This window comes from Agelaius phoeniceus, chromosome 23 (assembly GCF_051311805.1).
Source record: "Agelaius phoeniceus isolate bAgePho1 chromosome 23, bAgePho1.hap1, whole genome shotgun sequence".
Classification (NCBI taxonomy): Eukaryota; Metazoa; Chordata; class Aves; order Passeriformes; family Icteridae; genus Agelaius; species Agelaius phoeniceus.
This window is the reverse complement of record NC_135287.1, coordinates 6,814,523-6,827,860: the sequence shown is the minus strand read 5'-3', so window position 1 is coordinate 6,827,860 and position 13,338 is coordinate 6,814,523. Positions and strand designations below refer to the sequence as shown.

General features: G+C 41.5%; 2 protein-coding genes across 2 annotated transcripts in view; one reads left to right on the top strand and one right to left on the bottom strand.

The window, feature by feature from the left end:
* IL18 (interleukin 18) overlaps window positions 1–13,338 on the top strand; it is a 15,918-nt gene extending 2,580 nt beyond the window's left edge. The window contains exons 2-6 of the mRNA XM_077190063.1: window positions 10,104–10,177; window positions 10,799–10,807; window positions 11,444–11,581; window positions 12,694–12,839; window positions 12,968–13,338. Coding sequence (XP_077046178.1) covers window positions 10,104–10,177; window positions 10,799–10,807; window positions 11,444–11,581; window positions 12,694–12,839; window positions 12,968–13,213 — 613 coding nt within the window. The 3' untranslated portion in view covers window positions 13,214–13,338. The remainder of the gene's footprint in view (window positions 1–10,103; window positions 10,178–10,798; window positions 10,808–11,443; window positions 11,582–12,693; window positions 12,840–12,967) is intronic.
* TEX12 (testis expressed 12) lies at window positions 3,328–4,871 on the bottom strand. The gene is made up of 4 exons (XM_054647600.2): window positions 4,711–4,871; window positions 4,115–4,220; window positions 3,962–4,013; window positions 3,328–3,701 (listed from the first exon to the last, which is right to left on the bottom strand). Exons 1-4 carry the CDS (start codon window positions 4,765–4,767, stop codon window positions 3,557–3,559), a joined length of 360 nt encoding a protein of 119 aa, XP_054503575.1. The 5' UTR covers window positions 4,768–4,871; the 3' UTR covers window positions 3,328–3,556.

Below are 13,338 nucleotides of genomic sequence, written 5' to 3'. Positions count from 1 at the left end.
ATTAGCAAAGCTGGAAGCAGATCACTATGCAAAACCACATAGGCTGATCTAAGATGAATAAAACAAGAGTATTCGTTTACTTTTAAACTCATTTGTTTGCCCTGACTAACTGATCGCTCTTATTTTCTACATCATCATACACAATGTTGTCTAGGACCTTACATCAAGCTGCACCTACTGGTAATTTTTCCATATTAAACCAGCCATTCTCATAAAGGATTTTTTTTTTTTTAGTTTATTGTTATCCAAGTCATAGTTAAGAAGTTTCCTCCAGCCTCTCTGCAGGATGGGATTTAGGCTGACTGAGCTATGGATCTTTGCCCTCCATCTTTTCCTGGCTCTTCCCCTGTTGATGCAAAATGCCCACTCTGCTCTTTTCCAGTGCCACCTTCAAAGACAATTCAAAGGTCAAGCATTCTACCATTAGCAAAATTGCATTTTGATTAGTTCTGGACAGAATGTCCTGAGCCTAAAACACCTCTAGTCCCCACTAGATTTGGGTTTTTTTCCTATTCTGACCCACATTTATGCTAAAAGGCAGTTTCATTTTAAGTAAACAATCAAGATTAGCCTTTTCTCAGGAAAGGAAAGAATTCTCATCACTGATTATCTAAACTCTCTGCATTATCTGTTATTTCCCATTTTTAGCTTTTAGATAATAGAAGAGCAATGAAAGAAATTGAGTTTTTCATCACTTACACTTTCCAGCCTGTGAAGAAATTCACAGCAAGCTCAGAAATGCAAAGGCTCAGTGTCAAGATCCCCTTGACTCCAAGAGCGGTCAGAACTTCATCTAAAATGCTTCCAGATTTAAAAAAAAAAATCCATTTATATTCTGTTACTGATCTGTCATCTTAGACGTTCTTGCTAATTTATAGGCTGGAGCTTAAGCAAGGAGGGGAGAAGCTTAAAAGAAAACGTAGTTACCAGCTGAGCTTTGCTGATCAGGTTTAGCAGCTTTAAAGCCAATTAATTTTCTGTCCAAACCTCCTGCAGTAAAACTGGAAAGCAGACAGGGATGGGATGGGTGCCAGGTGGGTTTCACAAGGAGCTCACTCCTCAGGGAGGGCGGGAAGGAGCCCTTGGTGTCAGATCAGAAGAGAAAAGTTCTTTTGTTTCTCCCAATGAACACTGAAATCCATAAGGGGGGCAATCAGCAGAGTGGATGAGTTTTAGTTGAAAAGGAAAGTGGTAAATTTTTATTTTTAATGGTGTAGAAGGAAAAGAGTGTGTAATGAGTGTGTTTATATATTAAGATACTGAGTGGAACACTAAAGAGCAGCCAGCAGAAAAGTGCTCTGTGTTTTTGACCAGCACAATTATGGAAAGTTCCCTTTCAGTAGGGAGAGATAAATGTATGATTGATTTCCATTTCCATTTTCAATTACAATTTCCAATGTAGGAATTATTTCCATTATTGAAATATTATTTAACTTCACAAGAGGAGAGGCTGACTTATTTTCAATGGATGTTTTAAAATTTCTGAACTCACCATTTCAAGCCTAAACTCTCTAAAATAGATATTGAATTCATTTTACTTACTACATATATATAAAGTAAAATGAATAGATATATATTTTATATATATATATATATATATATATATCTTGTCACCTATATTTGTGCAGCAAAACCAGAAGCTTTGTTGCTCTTAGTAATTAAAAAAATTTAATAATTATGACCACACATAAGCTGACCTAAGTTACTATGGGCATACTCACTGACTTTACTCCTCAAACTTTAAATTCCTCTTATTATCCCAGAGATCCCACTCTATTAAAGGTTATTAATTGGAATGACAACCAACTGTATAAGAAATCACTGTAAAAAACCTAGAGTCATCATTCTAAAAATAAATCTTGGATTGAACTGCACTAAGCAGTCCTTCATTGTTTTAAAAGTGGAACTTTAATCATTTTTGTTGGATTTTATGAAGTTTTTAAATAGAGAAAACTGCTGCAACAGGAGCAGTTGATTCCTCGTGGGAAAAAATCTTATAAAATTACTGTATCCCAAAATTAAGTTCTGACACTCAATGATAGTTGGATATATTGGCCATGTAAACTAAATGGAGATAATCCAAACCCAGATGCCCTGAAGAGGTTGCACAATTTCCCCAATCACAAACAGCTCAAATGCAGTAACGGGCAGATGCTCCTCAGTAATTAGAGTTGTGTAACTTTTCTTTACAATTCAGAAGTAACTGTGGGTAAATGTCTGAGTTCAGGCTCTTGGCAGGTGTCATTGTGAAACTCCAGGTTGTGTCATCACTGCAGATGAGCCAGAATTTTAGAAATACCCAGCCCAGTATTTTAAGAAATGTCACTTCCTAAATCTTCTCTGTATAAACAGAGAAGCCTGAGAGTATCATGGGAAAAAAATAGGGGACTGCTAAATATGATGGCAGAGCAGTGGTGAGACTTTGGAGAGCCTTCAGATGCTAAAGATGCAGATAGGCACCTTATGGGATTTTCCAAAATTCCTAAGCGGGTAAGGCGCTTACACCATGCTTAGGCACTTTGAAAATCCTGCTAAGGACATCTCTGCATCTTTAGGGATCTAAAGCTCACCCTACATGTCCAGTTCCTCTCATTCTTTGCTTTAAATCGTGTCACTGTGACACGCAGCACGTTTGGCTCTGAGCTCAGGAGAGGGGGAAAGGAGGGTGGATTAGGTCTGAGAGGATTTAGAGAGGAAATCACTGCACACTACTGGGGTAGAGATGGAAATATATCTTGTTCCAGCACTTCTCTTTATTACATAAGCCCCACACTTTGTACAAGTGATCCTTTGTACATTCCATGTTTCATCTTTTTTTATCTTTTAACGCAGTGAAATGACGAGAAAGAAAAAGAGCTCAGTGTTCTCAGAAAAACTGAATATCAACAAACAACACTCATGAAGCCAAGTAAAATAACACTGTAATTCTAGATCATGTTAACATTGTCTATTTACTTATTGACATCAACAGCAAAGCTTTGATTATGTTTTATAACTACATGGCCTCGAAATATAACACATTTTACCAGTATTACAATGCATTTGAAATTAAGACTTTATATTTTTCAAAGTTCTTTATAGAACTCTCTTATTTCTAAGCTGATCTTTTCAGCCTGTTTACATCCTGGCCAAATGTAAATAACATTGCAAGTACATTCTACTAAGATTTTAGCAAAAACCCCATTTTTTAAAGTAGAAAGGAAAAAACAACAACTCATAAGCAGAAAATGGTTAACATGAAATAATCTGAGGTCGTTTTCCACTTACATCATAAATTTCTATATTTCACAGAAATGGTTTTTTGCTATGTTTAATGGGTTAACATTGCTTAATGTTTTAATCCCTTGAATCACAGGATTTAAGACAGATATTCAGAATTGGTTTTATTAACTGCCACTACACTATGTATTTAAACACTAAGTAGCTGCTTAACTTGTTGGAAGTTTCCTGAACTGACAGAAATATTTATACAAGAAACAGACATCACAACACTCATCACAGTTTGTTTTCATACACAAACACAACTTTGGCTCTGCATTTTTAGAACAAACTCCATTTAGCTTTGCAGACTATTGGCAATGACAGAGAACCTCTGTTTCAGCTTCTCCCTTTTCTGCTTTAAGTGCTTTTCAATGGCCCTGGCTTCTTTTAGGATCTCATCGAGTTCCTGGACATAAGAAGAATCCAATGCTATTCCTGCACTAAAGGGAAGAAATCTGTGGTTAAAATCAATGCTAATGTCATTAACTTTCTCACGACTTTAATTTTTTTCTTAAAAATGGGTCGTGTATCAATACCCAGTTTCTGACCAAATTAATCCTCTGTTGTAATAAAAACCACCATTTTTCTTTCAAGATCTGCTTGACAGTTTTCAGTGTTAATTTCCCTAAACTGCAGCCACCCATCCATCTTATCTAGAGAATTTTAAAATTGCTGTGTAAATAGCACAAAGTTAACTTGCCTTATAGTGTCAGCATATTTTGATAGCAAATTATTAATTTCTTTGCTGATCTCTGTTAAGAGAGAAAAAGATAATTTTATTTAAACATTTGAGTGAATCTCAAGATGAAATTAGGTCATTCTATACTTACTTCCAGTATATTTACTACATCACCATTTACAACCTTTTCCAGTGGTTCAGTCTTGAAAAGGGACTGCGAGTCCTCAGAAGGAGCCAAATCTGTTTTGTCGGAAAATGGAGGATTTTCTGAAGCTTCATTCTAACAACAGAGCACATTAGGAAAAATACAGTTCTGGGATTTAAAACAAGCTTTGCACAGAGTTTAGCTGAGAGAAAGAAAAGGTTTAAAAAGACCTTGAGGATGTTTTTGGAGAAAATGCAAGTGGGTTCACAGTATCATGAGCATCTTGGGGAGTGGGTGGAAGTACCAGACTGAGATCTCTCTATATACACACATTTATATATATATACACACATATTTATATCTATATACTGATATATGTGGTATATATAGCACAGTAAAAGCTGGTGCACTTCAGAATCTCGCTCTCAAGAAGTTCTACATAAATATACCCCAGTGCTTACCCAGTTTTGGTGGGCTTGAAGCCCTCATAGAAACTGTGGTTTCCCCACACTGAAAAAATCATTTCTGCTCCCCTAAACCTCCCTAAAGTGCCGTGGATCTCTGTTCCTTCAGTCCAGAGGAGGACATGGGATGGGGGGTTCCTCCCTCACACAGCACCGCTCACCTCCATCTTTTTGCTTTTATTTCTATTTTTATCTGCTTTTTGCGAGTTGCTCGCCATGGCTGCCTCACGAAAAGCACGAGGTGTTTGCTGAGAGGTCACGCTGGAAGAATGTTTAAATAAAAACCTGTAAAACCTGCGGCTGGCTCCTCTGCAAGGGCGCTCCTCTCACGGGGGAGGCAGCGCCTCAAAGGGCTGGAGACGGCGGGGGAATGGCGGGGAGTCCCGGGCCGGCCTAAATTCGATATCCAAGGGGATTTAATTCGATATCCGAGGGAATTAAATTCGATACCCGAGGGGATTTAAAGCTTTCTGATCCCCCCGGAGCCTGAAGGCACCGAGGCGCCCAGGATGCCCCGGCCCCGCCGCTTCCCCTTCAGGGAGGCGGGCAATGGCCTTGAGGGGCCGCGACTGCGGCGACAAGGGAAGGGGGACAAAGGACGAGAAACAAGGGACACAGGGGACAAGAAAGGACACAAGGGACAGGAAAAAAGGGACACAAGGGACACTCGTTCCCCTCAGGGCTGGCAGCACCCCGGTGCCACCCTCGGTGGCAGCGGCAGGAGCGGCCCGAGGCGCGCCCTGAGGGCCCAAGGAGCGGCTCCGGCCCGGGCTGGGATTAATTAAATCAAATTCGATTAATTAAAGCTTTGAAAATTCCTCAAATTTCCCGTCAAATTTCACCTTCTAAACGAAATCCTTGCAATGCGTCTCACGCGCGATGGATCTGCCCCCAAAAACGAGCCCCAAATGAGCTCAGTTGGAGCGGCCAGGCACTAAAATGAGTAAAGACTCTAAAATGAGTTACAGCACTAAGATGAGTAACAGCACAAAACTAGTAAAAACTAAAAACGCATAAAAACACTAAAATGAGTAACACTAAAACGATTAACACCACCACGACACAGGGCTGCCAAGACCATATTTTCTCTCTCTCGCTAATAAGCGGGGAATAAAATTGTAAATTTCCCTAGGCTGTGTTTCACTGCTGTAGGTGAACCAAGTCTTTGTTCATTGCAAGATGGGAATTTATGATTATGTTATGCTATGTTATGCGTCTCAATTATGATGTATTAAAGTTATGGCATGTAAGATTATGTGAACTTTGCCTCTCACTTGGGTGCTTTTTCCTTTTTTTTTTCTTTTCTTTCTTTTTCTATGTTCTCTTTTGAAGACAGGAAAGGACCTGAATCTCACACACATCATCCACAGAGGAAATTAAAATATCAGCATGAGAAATCAAACTCCTGAAGGAACAAGAACTAAATATTTCCTCATAGTAGAAACAACTTTTCATAAGTGGCCATAGCCCACTTCATTTAATTATCAGATATCTCATATGTAATTATGTTATAAGTATTATTATCAAAACATTAACAAACAGATATGACAGAACATGTTAGGAAAATATTCTTAAGATGTTCACTTAATTGTGTCATGGTAATAGCTTTTATTAACAGACCACCTGGAGTAAAACAAATTAAACATTTGAATTTTCATTTCCATTTTCTTATGGATATAATAGTCTATGAATAAAACTAGGACTAAAAATAACATTAAAACATTTAAAAGAAAATTATCTAAGAGGAGAGAGTTCACTCTTACTGGAGTTCCAGTTCCTTTAAAACTGGAGCAAAATGATCAAAACCATTACTCTAAAAGTAGTTGCAGTTCCTCTAAGATTGGAGATATTAATATCCAGGAGAAATGAAAATTCTAAACTGTACCACAGAAGCCATTGTATGAGCTAGATCTGGTCCTGAAAAATGTGAATATGTGCACAAAGGATAAGGAAATGCCTTTTATTCAATGTGTTCAGTGAACTAATTGAATTTTAAGGCTCTCAAAGGCTGACATGAAAGACCAAGTCCTTCTGATAGCTTTGTATGGAATATCAATTGGCCAAAAATGTCAGTGCCAACAGCTAATACAAAATAAAGAATTATCTGAATGTATATTTAAACTTAAATTATGAATTAGTAGTACGGCTTTAATTTTTGAAAAATGGTTTTGGCTAAACCAGCCAAAATCCAGGTTTATTAGTAAAAGAGGCAGTTTTTTTATCTTTACCAGTTCAAATAAAGTTGAAAGCCGTGTTTTTAACCTCAAAACCACCTCCTCATGTTTATCGTACAGATATTAAAACATCCCTGTGATCTTTGGTTTTTTTGGTGGTTTTTTTTTGCCTCCAGGACCAGTAAAAGGCATGTGAGCAGCTGAGAGAATGCCCTGAGAACTTGGGTTTGGGTTTGATGTGGAGATTTTGTGGGGGTGTTTTTATAATCCTCACCAGCTGGGGCTCTTCAATTTACCCCCCAAGCTGCAGGGCTGAGTACCCGAAATTGTGACCAGCCCCAGAAACAGCAAATCCAGGCATGGAGATGTAAAAACCGGGGGCACCGTATGGTGCTCGTGTCCCCAGTTCTCTGTTTAGCCCAGAAATAAGTTTTGCACCTTTAAGGCTGGTTCTGAGAGTGAAGGGGGGAGAGAAGAAGTGCAGAGTTTATTTTCAGAATTTGCACTCCTCCACATTCCGGCTCCTGGACTCTGTTGTCTGCAGCATGGACAGACAGCAGGACGGAGCTCTCCTTTGCTTTTAGTTAGTTTTTTAGCCAGCTGAGGAAGAGGAATTCCATGGAATGTGGTTTTTCTTTTTCTTCAGAACTATTTGAACCTGCTCTGGACTGAACACCCAGAAGAGCACCTATAGCCCACCAGGCTGGGCCTGGGCCGCGGCATTTCCAGCACTGGGGGGACCGATAAGAGACTGATAAGAGACTGATAAGACACTGATAAGAGACTGATATGACACTGATAAGACACTGATAAGACACTGAGTGAGCCAAGCTACAGCCCACAGAGGGACTTCCTGAGTTTGTCATCTCTTTTGGAGCAGCAAGTTTTATTGTTTAATATTGTTCATTTTATGTGCTAGTGAATGCTTTGCCTGTTAAATAAACAAGTTTTTTCCACTTTTCTCCAAATAAATATTTTTTTCCAAACCAATTGGAAGAAAGGCCACTTAAATTTGCTTTGCAGAGAAAACCCCTTTAGAGGTTTTCTCCCAAATTTCCCAAAATCTCAAGACATTGAGAAATAATTCGTTCCCAAGCTGGCTGCCCGGGTTTTTAGGGCCTGTCCCATGGCTGCAGTTGCAGCGTTCCTCCCCAAAGGCAGCGGGATGCGGACGGGGCGTTCTCCCCGTCCGTGAACTCCTCCCATGCAGCCGCTCCTGCACTCGGGGCTGCTGCCTCGGGAGATTTCCCCGCCCCGGCCGGCATTCCTGATTCCATCCCACAGCGGCTTTTCCGACAGACAGGGAGCGGCGAGGCACACGGAATGATGGAGCAACAGGACGAGCCCGCTGACATCAGCGCGACACCGAGCGAGCGGCACGAAGCCACCCTCGGAGCCCCAGATTTGCATAAGGCGCTGGCTCCTGCAGCGAGGAGGGGAAATGTCGTGCGAGAAATGCGGACGTAGGCACAGACATTGGGAAAACGTCCCGATTTCGGCCGCCTCAGCCGCTATAAAACCCCTCCCGGCAGCGCTCCGGCAGCGCCGGCTTCCCTCCGGCTGGGGCATCCCCGGCGGCGGCGGGCACTGCCCCGGGGAGGCACCGCTCCGCTCCTGAGCCGGCAGCTGCGCTTCGGCCGGCTCCCATCGCCCGGCTGCGGCTCCCCAGGGGACAGAAGGGACTCCCGAGGTGCCAGAAAGGGCCACCGGGAGCCAGAAAGGGCCACCGGGAGCCAGAAAGGATCACTGAGAGCCAGAAAGGATCACTGAGAGCCAGAAAGGGCCACCAGGAGCCAGAAAGGGCCACCGGGAGCCAGAAAGGATCACTGAGAGCCAGAAAGGGCCACCGGGAGCCAGAAAGGATCACTGAGAGCCAGAAAGGACCACTGAGAGCCAGAAAGGATCACTGAGAGCCAGAAAGGGCCACCGGGAGCCAGAAAGGATCACTGAGAGCCAGAAAGGGCCACCGGGAGCCAGAAAGGGCCACCGGGAGCCGGAAAGGGCCACCGAGAGCCAGAAAGGGCCACCGGGAGCCAGAAAGGGCCACCGAGAGCCAGAAAGGATCACTGAGAGCCAGAAAAGACCACTGAGAGCCAGAAAAGACCACTGAGAGCCAGAAAGGACTCCCGAGGAGCCAGAAAGGATCACCGAGAGCCAGAAAGGGCCACCGGGAGCCACCTCTGCTGCCACCCTGCATCTTGCGCTTCTCCTGGCTCCCATCGCCCGGCTGCAGCTCCCCAGGAGTCAGAAAGGACTCTCGAGAGCCAGAAAGGGCCACTGAGAGCCAGAAAGCACCACTGAGAGCCAGAAAGGACCACTGAGAGCCAGAAAGGATCACCGAGAGCCAGAAAGGACCACCAGGAGCCAGAAAGGATCACCGAGAACAAGAAAGGATCACTGAGAGCCAGAAAGGATCACCGAGAGACAGAAAGGATCATCAGGAGCCAGAAAGGACCACCGGGAGCCATCTCTGCTCCCGCCCCGCATCCCTGCCGCTTCCCCGGGTGAGTCATTCCACGACCGAGTCAGGAACTCCTTTGAGCTCCTGCTGTTCCTTTCAAAGGGCAAAAGGTCTAAAAACGGTCCTCGGTGAAAGGTCTGAATAACCATCTTTTATTACTCAGGGTTGGGTTTTATGATCCTGGAGGTCTTTTCCAACGTTTTGGATTCTGTGATCAAGGGAAGAAGCGCAGTCGTTTTGTTTGACCCATTAAACCAAGGGCCACTTGTTCCTTTAGTCCTCTGCCTGGGCTTGCCCCTGGGTTTTACAATAACAGAGGATTTTGAGGTTAATGTGCTAAGAATGAGACGTGCTCGGTTGGGTGCTGCGGAATCTCGTTTCCAAGGTGTGAATGTGCATGTTTGCAAACAAAGATGCTGCTGGGAGCCTGCTGTCCCTTCTGCACAGCTGCAACTGCATAAAAACCATATGAAATACAAAGAGATAAAAATCACTCTCAAATACATTAATTAAAGTGCTTTGCTACAGGGACAAAGAAAACCACAGTGATTCCCACCCTAATCGCTCTGGGTGTGCATGTTTACTTATGTTTATATTGCTCATTCTTTGTATAAAAGGTCATTTTCATCTGGTGAGAAAGCTTTGGAGTGAGCTGGATATTTTGATTGCACAATCAAATCCCCGTGCAAGAGCCAGATCTCCCCATTGTTCACCTGGTTTTAAGACATTTATTATCTTTAGTGCAAGGGATGACCTTCCTAGGGGCAGTCAGAAATGGGTTCTAACTTTGGGGTATTTTGGAAGCTCATGCTTTTTTAGGGGGAACCTGGGATCAGTGTGTGCAGACCTAGCTTTTATCCCTTTATGGGGTAAGAAGCATCGAGGTTAACTCTGATTCCTCTCCCTGTGCTGTGGGCAGGGTGAAGATGAGTGCTAAAGAGGTCCTGATGCATGCAGTAGAACTTGGAAAAAATTTCTGCCTCTACTTTGAAGGTAATTAGAGCATTTAATAACCTTTTCTGTTTGAATACTGATTTAACACAATTCCTTTGTCAGTCTGATTTCACCCAATTTCCCCCATAAGCTTCAGTTTGAAGTGTTGCTAGCCAAGTAGCTGAGTCAGGGGAATAGTTGTTGCTTTTACAAAAAAACCCTGGGAAAGGACACTCGAAGTGATGGAATACTGGGGCGTGGACCTGGAGTGAGTAATTTCCGATCTTGAGGAAAAAAGTCAATTAGGAAACAGTTTCTTCTTTAAAAGCAATTTGTAATGAGTTCTTCTTGTCCTTTCGCTCACTTGAAAGCACTGACAAAACCAAAAATTTGCATGCAATTATTCCTCAGTTTTAGGCTTAGGGTGACATTCTCACCCTTAAATAACCCTAAAAAAGCATTTTGCATTCCTCTGGTTTGGCGGTGACTCAGTTCTCAAATGTCTGGGTTTTCATTTGTTTTGCTGACAGACAAATCCTGTCTGTAGTGAGCAGCTCAGCCTTGGTGGCACTGGCTGTGGGAACGTGTAGGTGGCTGCCTGGGCACAAAGTGACTTCTGTGGGGGCAGAGCTTAATGTTGTTTTTCTTTCCTTTTTTTTGCACTGCTCACTTGGAACCAAGACGACGATGGTAAGCTGAGAACTCGTCTTTTATGATTTTATTGCTCATTTCATACCTACTAATCCAGAGAGGGCAAGTTTCACACTGAGAGTGGCTGCAAAAAACACAGAGCTACACCTCATTACTTGTGATGCTGATGTTGCTTTAATTCCTCTCAAGACGCAGGGTGGTGGCTTCCCTGGCAGCCAATGCACTTTAATTGCTGGGCAAAAGAGAACTGTTGTTTCTGCATTCTCATTAACAAACACAGCAGCTTTTCTTAAAAATAAAATATCTATAAATGATTTTATATAAACAAATTTCTGTTATAAATACATTTCTGTTATAAATACATTTCTGTTATAAATAAATATTATGTCTATTATAAATAAATATTATGTAATATTATATTAAAATATTATATTAAAATATTATGTTATAAATAAATTTCTGCTTATATAACTAAATTTCAGATTCTGCTTATGTAACTAAATTTCAGATTCTGGAAATCTGCTTCAAGCAGAGGTGTAAAAGCTGATGTGTGTGATGTCATTCTCAGAACTCTTTCACACGACACCCATAACGCCAGGATCAAGCTGGCAGCCAGCTGTCAGGATGTGAGGAGGCAGCTAAAATATGCAGAATTTTGCTTGATTTTTCCTGCAGAGCTGGAGTGTGATGCCCTGTGCAAGGAGAAGGTTCTGCAGCGAGTGCTGAGGAACGTGAACAGCCAGCTGCTGGTGGTGCGCCCCGACCTCAACGTGGCAGCCTTTGAGGATGTGACGGACCAGGAGATGCAATCTGGTAATTCCCAAACCAGCAGAAACCATCCCCACTGCCCTGCTGCTTTATCCTGGAGGTGGTTTTGTTCTTTGTGATCAATGATCAATGATGGGACTGAGAGTAATGACTTAAAGCTTCATTTGCAAGAAGAAAATGAAGCTGAGAGTGAAATTTTGTGTCTTGGGCATTGGTGATGGATGAGGTTTCTGGGTCAGACCAAAGCCTGCAGGATGTCACATGCAGAAAAAGGGCTGTTAAGATTTTTGCTTGATTCTGATCACAAAATTCTTAATTCCTCCCCTTTTCTTAAGCTGGATTACCAAAAATCACTTTAAAATTCAAACAATTTATTGGCACTAAAAGGTCTTACTTTTTTCTAATAATATTAGCTATAAACTTAATAATAATATTAGCTAATAATATAGCTAATAATAATAACTTAATAATAATATTAGTTATAAACTTAATAATAATATTAGCTAATAATATAGCTAATATTATTAATAATATATATTAATAATATTAGCTATAAACTGTTCTGGCTTTGACTTCTTGGGGTTCTTCAGCAATTTATTTACACCTCTATTTATTATTTTTTATATATATATATAATATATATATATATAATATATATAATATATATAATATATATATAATATATATATAATATTTTATATATATATATAATCAAAGCCAAAACAGTTTATAGCTAATATTATTAATATTATTAATATATATTATTAATAATATTAGCTATAAACTGTTCTGGCTTTGACTTCTTGGGGTTCTTCAGCAGTTTATTTACACCTCTATTTATTGCCCGTATTTATTTCTGGATCACGTGTATCCAGCCATGCTCTGATTTACAGATAGCCAGTTCCACATGCCAGTCTCAGTTCCTGCATGCCCATAAAAGGGTCTGACCCTGCCTGGTGACCTTGGTGCACCCTGGTTGTTGCCTGATTGCATAAAGCACAACCAGAAGCCATAAAAATTCAAGTCCTGGCTCTTCTGTCAGGGAAAATAGCCTGGTGAGCCAGGCAGAGCTGCCAGGGGAATGGTAAAGCATCACTGGATGCAGTTGCTGGAGCTGCCTTGGGGCAGGTTATCCACAATAACCCATTTACTTCCAGGCAAAGGGATGCATTTCAGCATTCACTGCTACAAAACCACCACGCCCTTAGCTGGGCTGCCCGTGGCCTTCAGTGTCCAAGTGGAAAACAAGAGTTATTACATGTGCTGTGAGAGGGAATGTGGGAAAATCATCGTCAGGTTCAAGGTAAGGATCTGCCTCCCTCTCCTCATCTCTACCAATCCAACAGGCACAATTACCAGCTCAGAGCTGGAATAAAACTGCTCAGGGCTCGTGCTGGGATTGATTAACCTGCTCCATTTCTCCTTCCTCAGGAAGGAGAAGTTCCCAAAGAAATTCCTGGTGAAAGCAACATCATCTTTTTCAAAAAGACATTTACATCTTGCTGCTCCCAAGCATTTAAGTTTGAATACTCCATGGAACAAGGAATGTTCTTGGCCTTTGAGGAAGAAGGCTACTTGAGAAAATTAATCCTTAAGAAACTGTCAGAAGATGAAGTGGATGAAACCATGAAGATGAGTTTATGTAAGTTCGGTCAGAATGAAAATCACAACCTATGAGGAACACTTCAGCAGTTTTCAAATACAGTTTGGTTTTTTTTTTCTACCCAAGAAACTTTAGTCCTTTATCCTAAACATGTCAGTTTTAACTACTGTCAGTACTCATTAAAAAAAAATAAATGCAA